The sequence below is a fragment of the Grampus griseus genome (genome assembly GCF_964374135.1).
Source record: "Grampus griseus genome assembly, chromosome: 16".
Taxonomy (NCBI): domain Eukaryota; kingdom Metazoa; phylum Chordata; class Mammalia; order Artiodactyla; family Delphinidae; genus Grampus; species Grampus griseus.
This window is the reverse complement of record NC_139010.1, coordinates 8,637,090-8,653,083: the sequence shown is the minus strand read 5'-3', so window position 1 is coordinate 8,653,083 and position 15,994 is coordinate 8,637,090. Positions and strand designations below refer to the sequence as shown.

The following is a 15,994-nucleotide window of genomic DNA, read 5'->3' as shown; positions in this document are numbered from 1 at the left end:
ATCCTGATTCTTCAGCCCAGACAGGAGAAGAGATATAGACCTACAAAAATCTAGGTTCCTTACTAATGTCTCTGTATGTAAGAAAATATATCTCAATAGTTGATATTCTTAGACATCTTCAAGATGGGGTAGCGACACAAAGTCATCCTGTGGCACCAGCCATTGTGTTTTGAGAGGAATCAGACTCTTTCTTTGAGCATATTCCCATCAAAGGACAAAAGGGCATTTGGATATCATGTAATTTCAGGCAGACACAGATGGTTTTGAACTTCTAGTTCTCATTTTTAGGAATTGAGAAATTGAGGTGGGGCAGGTTCCCCTAGTTTTCTTCAGTCTTCGTGTTGCCATATAGCTGCATTCTCTTGTCTCTTTTGATTTTGTTGACCACTTGAAATGATTTTGACCAATTCCCTGACTCTAGTTTTCTGACCAATATCTGACAGGCAGCCACAGAAAAAATAGAGCCACCTACTAACCTACTTGCAGAAGCTATTTTGGGTCAACTGAATTGAAAAACCTGATTATTTTTCATCAACTCTCACTGAAAGACAAGACCAAAGAAAAACCTCATTTAGTTTTTCTTTTTTTTTAATTTGAGGTATAATTGACATACATTATATTAGTTTCCAGTATACAGCATACTGATTTCGATCATTTGCAAAATGATCACCGCAGTAAGTCTAGTTAACACCCACCCCATACGTAGTTACAAAAATTTTTTTTCTTGGGATGAAGACTTTTAAGATTTATTTTCTTAGGAACTTTCAGATCTGCAGTACAATGTTATTAACTGCAGTCACCATGCTGTACGTTACATCCCAGGACTTACTTGCTTTATAGCTGGAAGTTTGTACCTTTGGCTCCCTTCACCCATTTGCCCACACCCCACCTGTGGCAACCACCAATCTTATGAGCTTGGTCTTTTGTTTGTTTAGATTCCACATATAAATGAGATCATACTTATTTGTATGGTATTTGTCTCTCTCTCTGACTTGTTTCACTTAGCATCATACCTTCAAGGTCCACCTGTGTTGTGACAAGATTTCATTCTTTCTTATGGCTGAGTAATAATTCCATTGCATGTATTTACCACATGGTCTCCATCCATTCCATTGGTGCATGCTTCAGGTGCTTCCATGTCCTGGCTATTATAAATAAGGCTGTAATGAACATAGGGGTGCATGTATCTTTTCAAATTAGTGTTTTCAAAATACCCAGAAGTGGAAATGCTGGATCATATGGTAGCTCTATTTTTAGTTTTCTGAGGCACCTGCATACTGTTCTCCACAGTGGCTGCACCAATTTACATTCCCACCAACAGTGCAGAGGGGCTTCCTTTTCTCTACATCCTCGCCAACGGTTGTTATCTCTTGTCTTTTTGATACTAGCCATTCTCACAGGTGTGAGATGATATTTCATTGTGGTTTTACTTGCATTTTCCTGATGATTAGTGATGCTGAGCATCTTTTCATATACCTGTTGGCCGTCTGTATGTCTTTTTTGGAAGAATGTCTATTCAGGTCCTCTGCCCGCCCCCCGCCATTTTCTTTCTAATTTATTCCTTTATTTATTTATAATATTCCTTTGCAGAAAAGTTCCATAATTTTTCCCATTTTTTTTAACATCTTTATTGGAGTATAATTGCCCTACACTGTTGTGTTAGTTGCTGCCGTGTAACAAAGTGAATCAGCTATACGTATACATATATCCCCATATCCCCTCCCTCTTGCGTCTCCCTCCCACCCTCCCTATCCCACCTCTCTATGTGGTCACAAAGCACCGAGCTGATCTCCCTGTGCTATGCAGCCGCTTCTCACTAGCTCTTTTACATTTGGTAGTGTATATATGTCAGTGCTGCTCTCTCACTTCGTCCCAGCTTACCCTTCCCCCTCCCCGTGTCCTCAAGTCCATTCTCTACATCTGCGTCTTTACTCCTGTTCTGCCCCTAGGTGCTTCAGAACCATTTTTTTTTTTTTAGATTCCATATGTATGTGTTAGCATACGGTATTTGTTCTCTTTCTGACTTACTTCACTCTGTATGACAGTCTGTAGGTCCATCCACCTCACTACAAATAACTCAATTTCGTTTCTTTTTATGGCTGAGTAATATTCCATTGTATATATGTGCCACATCTTCTTTATCCATTCGTCTGTCGATGGACACTTAGGTTGCTTCCATGTCCTGGCTATTGTAAATAGTGCTGCAATGAACACGGTGGTACATGACTCTTTTTGAATTATGGTTTTCTCAGGGTATGTGCCCAGGAGTGGGGTTGCTGGGTCGTATGGTAGCTCTATTTTAGTTTTTAAGGAGCCTGCATACTGTTCTCCATAGTGGCTGTATCTATTTACATTCCCACCAACAGTGCAGCCCCTTTTTAATTAGATGGGTTTGCTACTGAGTTGTGTAAGTTCTTTATAGATTTTGGATACTAACCCTTTATCAGATATATGATTTGCAAGCAATTTCTCTCATTCAGTAGGTTGTCTTTTCATTTTGTTGATGGATTCCTTTGCTGTGCAGATAAATGAAGTCTTATATGTTATTCTCTTAAATTAAAATTAATTTTATAAACATACCTAATTAGCACCAGTCAAGGTGCATTATTTTCATTCACCCATTCAGAAGCATTGATCATTCCTATTCTGATCTCAATTCCTATTCTGATTATTAATGATTGTTAACCTGTTCAAAAACATTTTAAAATCCTTTTCATTTGAAACAGAGAAGAGTAAACCATTGCCTAGAGAATAAAACAAGTTGTTGTTTTCCCCTTCAGTGTTATCGCCAAGTCTTGCTTTTTACATACCTCTCGTTTTCTTTTATTCTTCAGACATATTTTGGAATGGATGTCTCTGCAGTTGAAGATCCAGTTCAGAGACGAGCACTGGAAACCATGATAAAAACCTACGGCCAGACCCCTCGTCAGCTGTTCCAGTCGGCCCATGCGAGCAGACCTGGCTCCAAGCTCAACATCGAAGGGGAGCTTCCTGCTGCCGTGGGGTTGTTAGTGCAGTTTGCTTTCCGGGAAACCAGAGAACAGGTCAAGGAAGTTCCCTATCCGGTATGTCATTTGGATTTCAATAGAATTCAGCAAAAACTGGCTCAACTCCTGAGCCGTCAGGTCCCCTCCCAGGCTCTAGGGGCAGGGAAGTGAGTAGCACAGTCCCGGCCTGAAGGTGAGTGCCAGCCAGTGAACACAGATGCCTGCACTACGTTCTGTGTGTAGGAAATGCTGCGTTAGTGCTACGAAGAGAGTACTTCGGGAGCTCAGGTCGGATTGTAACCTCCCTGAGGGTCGTTACTGGGGAGAGCCTCACCAGGCAGTGACATAACAGGCATTGCAAATGAGAGGAAAGGAAACATCCAGGACTCGGGAAGAGTCTGAGCATGGCTGTGCCAGTGCAGACATGCCTAGCGTGGTCCTTCCTGGTTATTATCTTCCAGCAGAGGTGCTGACCAGAAGTGTAAATGTTTGGGTTTACAATGAAGGGGGAAATCGTACATGTTTTTTTGGCCCCTCCAGGTTGTAATGATTAGAAGTATTGCCTCTTAAAATGGGAAGTAGGGGGCTTCCCTGGTGGCGCAGTGGTTGAGAGTCCGCCTGCCGATGCAGGGGACACGGGTTCGTGCCCCAGTGTGGGAGGATCCCACATGCCGCGGAGCGGCTGGGCCCGTGAGCCATGGCCGCTGAGCCTGCGCGTCCGGAGCCTGTGCTCCGCAGCGGGAGAGGCCACAACAGTGAGAGGCCCGCGTACCGCAAAAAAAAAAAAAAAAAGGGAAGTAGGTATAATTTTTACTCTGAAATAGAAAAATAAAGCAAGCAAGCCTTAAGAGTAAAATGGATTCTAATCCTCAACTAAATTCTTCATTATAAAAGCAGCAAAGATGGGAGATTGTGAATTGTGAAGTGTTACAAAGGTTTGCAGAAGGAAATCGCAGAAAATGAAAAGGCAAGGGAAAGAGGTTGTGAAGGTCTTGGAGATAAAAGTAAAGCACGGATGTCGAACTGCAGTCGTCTGGGAGCCACTTTAAGAGAACATGGTTTTTACAGATCTTGCTTTGATAGTCGTTTCTTATAATAATGCTTCTTCTTAAATACACTAAAGGTAAAACACAAATAGAACACTAAATGTAAGTTCTTTATGCTCAGAGCTCATATATATCAAATTTGCATGTTAAATACAAACAAAACTTATACAACTAGTAAAAATGAAATTTAAATTTTAAAACATCAATAGGAGAAACAGTGTTGTTTTGCTGAACCCAGACCACCAGTGTTGTGTTTCATAGTTGAAAGCTGTATTTTTTGTTTTGTGTTTACTTGTCAACGAAACTCATATGCTTTTGAAGCCTTACAAATCATTTTAGTCATTGTCATTACCAGAGTCATTATTTTTAGCTAGAATCTATTATTTTAACATGTCAAAATAACAGTACGTCCCTGAAAAGTAATAAACGCCATTTAATTTGCCACTATACTTATTGCTCATTAACTAGTTGAAGTTGGCAAGTATGAAGGACCTGAGCAGTATGTCTGTTTGCAGTGGGAACGTGTACGGACCTGCCTCCTCCCACCCCAGGACCTTCGCACTGGCTGTTCCCTCCGCCTGGCGTGCCCATCCCCAGATAGAACCCCAGTTTGCTCTCTGTTTCAGTCAGGTGTCTGCTCAGACATTATCTCCGCAGACAGTCTTACCCGACCCCCGTGTCTAAACGGGCAGCTCTGTCACTCTTGGTCTTCTTCCCCTTCTTTGACTTTCTTCATAGCACTTGCACCAGCTGACATCTTGTGTATGTATTTGTTTAGTTGTTGTCTGCCCTGCTTCCCAGCTATCAGACAGCTCCACGGGCACTGGGACTTCATGTGTCTTGTTCATCACTGTGTCTAGCAACCAAGAACACATATTTCCATATGCTAAGCACGGGGGAAGTAAAAAATTATAAAATAATTCTTGCCCACAAAGGGCTTATAATCAGGCTGCTTTCCCTTACTCTGTTTGGAGTTTAAATTAGAAGTGATTCTATATTTACTACCTTTTTTTAAATTGTACTTTTTACTTTCCTCGGTTGTAGAGTCCTTTGTCATGGATAAAAGGCTTGAAGTGGGGGGAGTATGTCGGTTCCCCAAGTGCCCCAGTACCTGTGGTCTGCTTCAGCCAGCCGCACGGAGAAAGATTTGGTTCTCTCCAGGCGCTGCCCACTAGAGCAATCTGCGGTTTGTCCCGAAATTTCTGTCTTCTGATGACGTACAGCAAAGAACAAGGTAAAATCAAACATGAAAATCGTCCTAGGCATGTCTTTCATGAGATCTGAATGTTTCCCCTCATCTGTGCTGCTATTTTGTTTTATTTCTGAGTTTTCTGAGTCCTTGGCGAAAAACTAAACTCAAATCTGTGTTCATTTAATGCAACGTAGGTATTAAAACATAGTACGTGAAAAAAATGGGAACTAAATGCAATGTCATTTGAAATGAGAGGAGGAGACAAGAATAAATGTCTCACAAGATGAAAACATTAACAGTTTTATATAAATGTACACTTTGAGACTCTTGAATTCCAGAATAGACAGACTTATGTGACCAGCAAATCTAGTACCTCAGAAGAGACAAGCATGAGATTAAAACACAACGAGGAAGTCATGATAGCCTTGAAAATAGGTTTTTAAAATATGTATGTCTGGAAAGCAATGTTTTTCTCACCTCTCTGTGCACTGACTCACTGAAAGCAACACATGGAAAAGTGCTGTCAGTAGAGGCCCTCTTCATATTTCTAAATGTCACCTACACCGTGGAAAACTAGTGACATTTTCCGCTCAAGTAATCCCTCCGTCCTCCCAAATTAACCGTTTTACTTAATGTGAAAGAACTCTTCCTACGTCCTAGGCACGGGCTTTAAACACTAAAATGAATGACTGAGGGTACCCATCTGTTCGCATCAGGTGTGTGCAGATTTGCCCGGAAGCCTGCGTGTGGACCAGACACGTCTTAGCGTTCCGCGCTGTTAGTGTTTAACCTTGCGTTCTGTGCACTGTGCTCCTCGGTCCACATGGCCTCCCACCCCACGGAGCACCACAGTGCAGAGATGCCAGGACCCATGCCAAACATCGACCACCTAAAGGAATTCAGTGTGCTGGCTGGGCCACAGTTCTTTTAGACTCACTCTTCATTCTGTCATGAAATGAATGATTGATTGCCTTCATAGTTGTCGGTAATAAAAGAGGCTGCGCGCCATTTTGTCTAAGTTTAGTGAGCTGGGGGAGAAGGTAAAAGCTGTTTGGTCATCGCTGGAATATCAGTACTTTATTCTCACTAGGACGTTGCAATTAGCTATGAGGTATGTCACAAGTAATTTACTACTAATAATACTTAAAGTACCAAAATGCGTGAATAATTTATCTTTAAAAAATTAATTAGGGTGGATTGAAGTTTATCTCTTTAGAGCAGAGAGAAAGGGCTGGTATTATCATGCTAATGATGGGACTTAAATATGTCCAGTATAATTGCTAACCTGTCTTATTTGTGCCACTTCAGTCACAAGCCCTTAGTGGCCCTTAATAGCTGTGTTCATTCAGATTACACTTTATTTCCTCATAGAATGTATTTGGGATTTATCAGAATCTAGGTGTGTCCAGGGAAGTGGTATCATAGAAGTTACAGCCATGGCCTCGGGCGGCATGTGCCTGAATTTGCATTCTCGTTCTGCTGCCTAATACCTGTGTGATCTTGAGAAAATGACTTACACTTTTGGAATCCTGGCTTTTAATCTATAAAATGGGAGTAACAAAAGGACTTATCTCACAGGGTAATTCACTGTAAGGATTAAGTGAAATAATATAAGGAACGACTAACACAGCGAGGGACTCATTCTAAGTGCTTAATAAATAAATGCTCATTGGACAGTTAGCACCCTGGGGCCAGGGGCCGTGTGAGTGTTCACTGCTGTACCCAGCGCGGAACCGTCCACGGGGCCATTTCGGAGAGGCCTGGACTGACTGGGAGTGCACCTGGCAGATGGAAGGCCATGTGTGTTAGGCACTGCTGTGTCAAATAACTGTGCCATTTTGCTTAGTTATATATGCATACTACAATATAGCAGCTAAACCCCCATGGTTTTCATGATCTTTAGCCCAGTATAGGCCAATTACTTGAGAACTGACAATGCCTCAAAATTGCCTGAGGTACTTTTTTTCAAAATATATTGATACTTGGTTGGGTCCCATTGAAGACATACCGCTTCAGAATCTCTAGGGCTTGAGTCTAAGCCTGTGCATGCTACAAAAGCCATTTTCTTGCAAACTCCTGTTTAAGATCCACTGTTCAAATAGATAAAGCAGAAGTTTATTTTTCTTTTTTAAAAAATATGGTGCCTCTTGTGTTGCTGGAATGAGAAACCAGGAACAGTTACTGAGTTCCTACTACATGCCAGTCTTTGTGGTGGAATTTGCAAGGTCCCAAGGCTCATGAAGTGTGGTTCCTTTCCATAGCAGCTTATGTAGAGAGGAGTTTATACTTAACAAGGATATCCCAGTTTCTTTATTGCAAATGTGATGTCCACATTTGGGATTATACTCAACAAAACAAAAAAATCTGTGAATTACATTTTCAGTGCGCTGTTGATTCATTCGACAAATATTTATTTGTTTTATTGCTTTATATGCTGGGTATTATGCTAGGTACCCACATTCTCTCTCCTTAAGGAACTCAAAGCTCCTAAGTTTCCAGGGCAGCACCAGCTATAGCATTTATGCTGCATTTGCCCTAGTCAACGTGCCAACAAGGCGTAGATCATGAGAAACGCTGATGTCAGGAGGTCCAGATCTTTATCCCCAAAGGACATACTACTGTGTACGGGTCCAATGAGAAAAGAAAAGAACCTTGTTAAACGAAGGTCTCCCGTGCAGTCCTTGCAGTTGAAAGGATTAAATTATCCCTTCTCAGGATTGCTTCTGCTCTAGCAATGATCCCCTTCTGGTATTAATAGTTGTCCATATTGATTTTTCAACAGGGTATCTACGTTTTTTAAAACATTTTCTAGTTCATACTTATTGTTAAAAGTAAGGTGTCACAGAACATGAATAGAGGAAGCTTGATTATCACTGTCTTTTATAAAGATTTCCTAACAGAAATTTTAGTACTAAGTCATATAAATCCCAACCAAAACACCACAGGTGAAAAAGAATACAGTTCCACCCTTAGAATCCCATTAACCTTAAAGGAATAAAACTAACACAATTGGGTCCATCTTATGGATATAAAGATGCTCTTGCACTGGAATGACCGTGTTCTGCTGTGTGAACTTGAGCCTTTAACCTGCCATTGTGGCCGGCTGTCCAGTAATAACTGAGCAGTGGCAACTGATGCTTTTATTTCTCCTCCTTGAGGTGTGAGAAGCATGAACAGTACTGACATTCAGTGGTCCGCCATCCTGAGCTGGGGATATGCTGATAACATTCTGAGGTTGAAGAGTAAACAAAGCGAGCCTCCAATAAACTTTATACAAGGTTCACAGCAGTATCAGGTAAACATTTTCATGAAGTACTTTATAATAATAATTAAATATAATGCTTTAAAAAGGAGTCAGACTGATGGCAGCTAGTCCAGGAGCTGGTGATGCTGGATGTATGCCTTGTTTACAGCGCTGACAGATCCCTAACTGCCGCTGTCTGTGTCCCCAGAGTTTGTCCTCTACCCAGTCTCTTGTTGAGCCAGCATCAGCTCATGGCTCAGTATTGGAACAAAATCAGCATTGCTTTCTTCTCAGTGTCCACTTACCTTTTGTTACTGTGTCATTTTCTTTCTTCCTTTCTTTCTTTTCTTTCTTTCTTTCTTTCTTTCTTTTTCTTCCTTCCTTCCTTTCTTCCTTCCTTCCTTCCTTCCTTCCTTTTCTTTCTTTCTTTCTTCCTTCCTTCCTTTCTCTTTCTTTCTCTCTTTCTTTCTCTCTCTCTTTCTCTCTGTATAGCTGTGTTGGGTCTTCATTGCTGTGTGCGGGCTTTCTCTAGTTGCGGCGAGCGGGGGCTACTCTTTGTTGTGGTGTGCAGGCTTCTCATCGCAGTGGCTTCTTCTTGTGGAGCACGGGCTCTAGGCATGCGGGTTTCAGTAGTTGTGGCACAAGCGCTCAATAGTTTGGCTCACAGGCTCTAGAGCACAGCCTCAGTAGTTGTGACGCACGGGCTTAGCTGCTCCGCGGCATGTGGGATCTTCCTGGACCAGGGCTCAAGCCTGTGTCCCCTGCGTTGGCAGGCAGATTCTTAATCACGGCGCCACCAGGGAAGCCCCTTTACTATGTCATTTTCAATAACCAGAGTGCCATGTTCTATACCTGGCTTTTCCTAAATGAACCGGGTACTTAGGCATCACAACATGGTAGAAAGAGCCTTGGAGTTAACTGTAGCTCTGTGATCTGTGTTAGTGTCCAGCTCTGTTATTTACTATGTAGCCTGTGGCAAGGAATTTAACCTTACCCAACTTGAGTTTCTTTCCTCTTCTCTAAAACTGGGCTAGTCATACTCCCACCACTCTCTCATAAAGCTGTTGTAAAAATGTCTCCAGTGTTTCTGAAAGTGCTTTGTAAACTATAAAACACCATGTACACACACACACACACACACACACACACACACACAGACAGCACTGCCATAACTTTTTCCGGTACTAAGTTGTATGTTAAACCTTCTTTCTTTGACTGTCTTTCCATAGGAAGTTCTTTTACTGTTTTCTGACTTCGTTACCTGCATAGCACCTGGTGCCTATTCATATAGTCCTAACACTCGTCACCATTCCCTGAGCACTTTAAAGATGGAGTCAGCTACTTTTGGGGAATTTTTGGCAGTGAAAGAAAGGAGAGCAATGGCTTGTTTGCTTAACCTTCAATATGTGTGGAAAAAAAGGTCACTGCCTTTTGTCATCTGGCTTACCAGTAAACTAACAAAAGTAAGAATAAAGGACAGTGAAAAACAACCTTATTATAAATTTTAATAAGAATTTAAGCACTGAAAAATTATTTCTATCATGTAAAGTTGGGCACAGAAACATCATTAAAGATGAAAAAATACTCTCATTAAGTCCTTTTAGCAAAACAGGATGATTCAGATTTCTAGCAAACACGGTGTGATAAAGTACTTCCGGTCAAGTGCCTAACTAACTAGATAAGAATACCATATTTCATTTTGTTCTTAGAAATATGTTGTTCACTCATTGGTTGTTTAGTATGAGAAAATTTGTCCAGGGTATTATCATATGAAGACTCACACTCTGAGATTTCACTTATCTGATCAATTTCATCATCATCATTACAGATTAGAGTCCTGCTGTCTCTTAGCCTTTATCTTCTGATTGATCTCATAATTGTGAAACATGTTCTGTCAATTTTCTTCTCTTTTCTATTATTGCTGGAAAATGAAAAATTCTCAATTTCCAACTGTGTTCGATGACAGCTGAAGGTAGACTACAGAAATGGCGTCTTTGGTCTTCTTTTATACTTTCTCAAAAGATGACAACATTCTTTTGACAATGCAGTAAGAAAACCAAAAGATGACAATTTAGGGACTTCCCTGGTGGGGCAGTGGTTAAGAATCCACCTGCCAATGCAGGGGACACGGGTTCAAGCCCTGGTCCGGGAAGATCCTACATGCTGTGGAGCAACTAAGCCCGTGCGTCACAACTACTGAGCCTGTGCTCTAGAGCCCGTGAGCCACAACTACTGAGCCTGCGTGCCACAACTACTGAAGCCCATGCACCTAGAGCCTGTGCTCCACAACGAGAGGAGCCACCGCAATGAGAAGCCCGCGCACCGTAACAAAGAGTAGCCCCCGCTCGCCACAACTAGAGAAAGCCCGTGTGCAGCAACAAAGACCCAACGCAGCCAAAAATAAATAAATTAATTAATTTTTTTAAAAAGGTGACAATTTATTTCACATTTTACATTATCCTTCCAGGAGATCCATCATTCTTCCATTTTCTTGTTTTGTTTGTTTTGTTTTAGCATAGTTGGGAATGATTGCAGAGTAGCGATGAAATAACTCCTAGGATGATGAAATAGCAAAGTGTTTCAAAATAGAGAAAAAAATGAGATTACTGAAATCCTAGAAATGTAACTTAGGTTTATAAAAGAGTTCAGTCGACCCATATGGTAATTGCAAGACAGAATGAGTTTTATTCTTCATATAAGAAATAGGTACATTTTCTTTTTCCTCTTTGGAAGACCTCTAAGAAAGAATAAAAATTATGAAATATCAATCTTTACAAATAGAACTATTCAAGAAAGAAACTCAAAGGATAAAATTAGATCCAATGGACTCTGAAGATATATTGAGAGTTAAGAAGAGTCAGGCTCCAAGCAAGTCATTTTTCAAGGTAGCAGACACTTGAACACGTTTGCAGGGCCAGGGGAAGAAGCCAGCAAATGACAGCTTGAAATTCTGACAGTTGTTTGAGAAACACCGGGGTGGGGTGGGGCTGGCCTTAAAAACAGAGGGGCTTCTCTAAATCAGGAGGCGACGCGAGACATTTTCAGGCCCAAAGGAGGGAAAGGGATGAGGTCTGTGGCTGATGACCGCCGTCTTCTTAGTGAAGTGAAGTGTGTGGGTATTGCTGACCAGCCGACCGACCAGGAGACGTGGGACTGGAGAGGGGGCAGAGCAGCTGGGGACAGCTGCTGGGGTGTGGTGCTGGGGGTCCGCTAGTGCCAGAGGAAGACTGTCAGGCCGAGCAAAGAGGTGAGCCCACCTTGAATAGTGTCGCCATGATTGGAACTCAAGGGTTTATAATCCCCAAGGAATAATCCCAGATTTTTTTCTCCACGTTTATCTTTCTTTCTTCTCCTATCTAGCAATCTTTAGAACTGTTAGAAGCAATACCTCTACTTATATATATACTCTGTTTCCCTACCAAAGACAGAAAAAGGAAAAAAAAAAAGAAAAGTAAAAATCAGGTACATGCATCTCTCTCTCTCTCTCTCTCTCTCTCTCTCTCTCTCTCTCTCTCTCTCACTCACACACACACACACACACACACACACACACACACACACACACACTCACACCCTCTCAACCTTGGATCTAGTCAATCCTGTATCATTTTGTTTAAATTTCTGAGGAACAAATGGCCCTGTGTGTATTTGTGTGTGTGTGTGTGTATGTGTGGACACAGAAAAATGTAAAATCATAGACAATGCCTTGTAATACATTTTAATTTGGAAACAGCTTTTAGATAGCTTTAAGTTACAGAATATTATTATATCTTACACCATTCTAATCATTTCAAGTAAAATGTTTACCTTAAATTTTGTGATCATATATTTTTAAAATAATTGTCAGAAAAGTAGGAGCATTTCTCATGCTTTTTAAACATGATAATCTTTGATTTGTCCTTTCTCTAGGTGACTAGTTGTGCTTGGGTACCGGACAGTTGCCAACTGTTTACTGGGAGCAAATGTGGTGTCATCACAGCCTACACAAACAGATTCATGAGCGGCACGGTAGGTCCTGGGCGCGTTTTGTGGGATTTTCATGTTAGTGAGGGGAAGAAACCCTTTATGAAGTATAAATTTGGTATAAGATTAAATTTTTTATACATTAATCTTTTGTACTTTAATCTTTTCACATAAGCTCTTAAAATGTAAAAGGTCACATGTCTAACTCTTTAATTTTAGGTTTATTAAGATCACAAAAATTTTGAAAATAACCGTAAAGGTCAGAGACAGACAGTATTTTGAGTTATGACCTGTTTTGAGTTTAGGCTTTTCCATGGCATTTTGATGCTTGCTTGCGTTCATTCTCGGTATCAACCTGAGTGCTTACAAGTATCCCACAATATTCTATAAAAGTTGGAAGTACAGAACTTCTGATGTTCAACATTCCTATGCCCTCTGGGTGAATTAAATGACAGAAAAATCCAAGTAGCCAGTCTTGATTTCTACCACTTACTGGAAGAAATTTTTTCGTTCACTGAATCCTTTGGATTTGAGAGTTAAATTATTAAAACACTCTAGTGAAGAAGACATTATGCAATACTTCTTTTAATCTACTGTCATTCCTTTTTTTTGTTTTTTTGCAGTAACAGTACTTACTTTTTTAAGAGATTAAACCTACAGTATTTTAGTAGTTAATTAAAGAACCAATTCCTAAGAGGCATTTCCACTGTAGGTCTGTCATTCCTTTCTTGAATCAGCTGTCTGTGGTGCTGTTGAGGATTAGTGGCAAGTTTAGGGTGATAACTCAGTGATTATCATTCTAGTCTAAAATGTGCTCTGTGCTTTATTTTAATTACAATTTTCTGCATTATTTTATAAAACATGTTTTACTGGGTGAAACCTGTATTTCTAGCATAGGGTGATGCTCAGTTCCTTACTTTTCTGTCCAAGTTTATTCCCTTTTAAGCCCTTGTTAAGGTTCTTTGCCACGATCCTTGGGGTATAAATGTGACCATAATATTGTTTCTGTCTCTTAGTCTAAGGAGTCATTAAAATGTTTGAAGCAGGAGTGATATGATCCAGTCAGCATTTTAAGGCCGTCACTGTAACGCCTACAAGGAGAATCGCTTAAAAGGGGTGTGGGGCTGGAGGGGAGGGTACCAGTTCAGAGACGCTGTAGTGATACAGGCCAGCCGTGGTGAGGGCTCCGTGTCAGGAGGTTGGCATGTACAGGTTATTGCAGGACAGTGAGGTTGTGCTCTAAGAAAGATTCACACACAGCTTAGAAGAGCCACAAGTGGGACCAACCAGATGTCAGGGAGCCTGAAAAGTTACACATGAGCTAGATCTTTTTTTGTTTTGTTTTGTTTTGTTTTGTTTTTGTGGTACGCGGGCCTCTCACTGTTGTGGCCTCTCCCATTGCGGAGCACAGGCTCCAGACACGCAGGCTCAACGGCCACGGCTCACGGGCCCAGCCGCTCCATGGCATGTGGGATCTTCCCAGACCGGGGCACGAACCCGTGTCCCCTGCATCGGCAGGCGGACTCTCAACCACTGCGCCACCAGGGAAGCCCCCCACATGAGCTAGATCTTAAAGGACCATTTTACTAAGTGGAGAAAAGAGGAAAGAGTATTGTAGCAAAGTAAACCGGCACATGGAAACAAAGGCATGGTAGTTTGGGGGATGGCAGATACTTTTATGTGTAGTTTAGAGTAGAACGTGCTGGGAGGAGTGCCACATTCAGGGCAGGAACAGTAGAGTGAGGTGAGGGTCTTATACACAGGCCACAATAAGAAGAATGCTAGGGGGTCTGAGCAGAGAGGCGCCTTCACTTGTGGATTGTCTTCTGTTTTCTCCTTTTTACTCCCCAAGGCCTAAAGCGGATGTTAATTTTATAATATCTCTAATATTTACCACTGCCATTGCCTTTCACCTTCTGAGTTCACCCTGTTTCCTTTTTTCTACAAATACATTCTAATCTCTGCTGCTAGAGCAGTTGTCTGCTTGTACACTCAGATCATTTGCACCATCATAGACACCTATTTAAAAACTAGCTTCATCTTTTGTTTTTTATTTCCTCTTGCTTTCCCCAACACTATGAACAGCCTTGCTCTTAGTTTTCCTTACTTCCATTCTTCCTATAATTTAAAATTGTAATTGTACGCTAGCACAGTATACAGTATTGGTTAAAAAAAACCAAAGATTAAGCTGTACTCGGTATAGGAGTAATTTTGCACAACATAGCTTTGAAATAGATCAAAGATGTAGCTATTATCATTTGAATACAGCAAGACACATGCTTCTTTTAGTTTGAAGTTATTGTGAAGTCTTAGGTTGCTTACCTTTCCTCAGTTCTGTATTTGCCTGAAAGTGGATTTTTTCAATTTATTTGTAAGAGTTTTCTTTTTATCCTAAGTATTAATAGTATTAGGTAATCAAGTCATGAGATTAATAGTTACTATTTAAACCATGTCCAAAATTGTATCTTAGCTGTGTGGTTTTATCATTGTTTGGTCTGAGAGAAGGTTACTTGGGTTTTTGTAGATGTTGTTGTTGCTTTTTATTGGGGACCGTCTCATCATTTTGGGGTCCCCGAAGCTGCAGATGTGACCCTATGCCTGTGAGGTTGGCAGGAAACACCTCATGTTTACTAGCTTCTGTTCTCCCAACCCGCTGAAGGCCATGGTTCTAAAAGTATCTATGCTCTCGTTTGTGTTGGCCTTGACACATACGAAAGACCACCTCCCAAGCACCATGTAGGATATGACCAAAATAATTGTTGTCTGAAAATATTTTCGAGGGAATCTTATGAAATACTTTCCTGAGCTAGTGAAGCATATATAACTTTGAGCATTGTGAGTTTCTGTTGACTATCCCAAGACAGTCTGCTAAAATGCATTCTACATGTGTAATGACGAATATGTTGCTTGGTTATAGGGAATGGTCATCTATAAGCCATTTGTATACAGTATTAGAGAAGAATGTCTTCTAAAAGTGATAACTGGTTTTAAAATAGTTGGTCTTGAGTCATTTTTTCACTAATTAAATAGTGTGGCCACATCATCTTCATATAAGTGAACACCTGTATTTCTATTCTCTAAATTGATGGTGGTTGGAGAAAATATATGCAGTGTATCAAGGTAGTATTACACCATTCAAGAACATTTTATGAAGAAGTAGGCCAGCACAAGATTCCTGTTCTACCCATGGAAATTATTTTCTGATCCATCAGGGAATCATCTAGTAACACTAACACCTGCAATTATTTTAAAGTGAAAAATCTATAAAATTTCAATAACCACTATAGGGTACCTATCTTGTGTTTACCCCATAAATATTATTCATGATCATGAAGTAAAAAACAAAATACACACACACACATATATATACATACATATATTTATTTATTATTATTATTTTTTTAATAAGCAAGGAGGGAGCTTTCGCTTGAGGGCATTTGTCAATCCTAGAATATTGACACTGTCCTTGGACAGCCTCTTGTGAGAGGAATAGAAAACAACAACAAGGGACAGAGCAAGCTGGGGAGTCCCAAGGAGGCCCTTGTCCAAAAGGCTGGTCCCT

At 40.8% G+C, this 15,994-nt stretch overlaps 1 protein-coding gene across 1 annotated transcript in view; it reads left to right on the top strand.

The window, feature by feature from the left end:
- Positions 1-15,994, top strand: part of LYST (lysosomal trafficking regulator) — a 176,772-nt gene that overhangs the window by 148,983 nt on the left and 11,795 nt on the right. The window contains exons 45-48 of the mRNA XM_082674283.1: positions 2,835-3,065; positions 5,078-5,267; positions 8,384-8,520; positions 12,379-12,477. Of these exons, the coding sequence (XP_082530409.1) occupies positions 2,835-3,065; positions 5,078-5,267; positions 8,384-8,520; positions 12,379-12,477 (657 nt within the window). The remainder of the gene's footprint in view (positions 1-2,834; positions 3,066-5,077; positions 5,268-8,383; positions 8,521-12,378; positions 12,478-15,994) is intronic.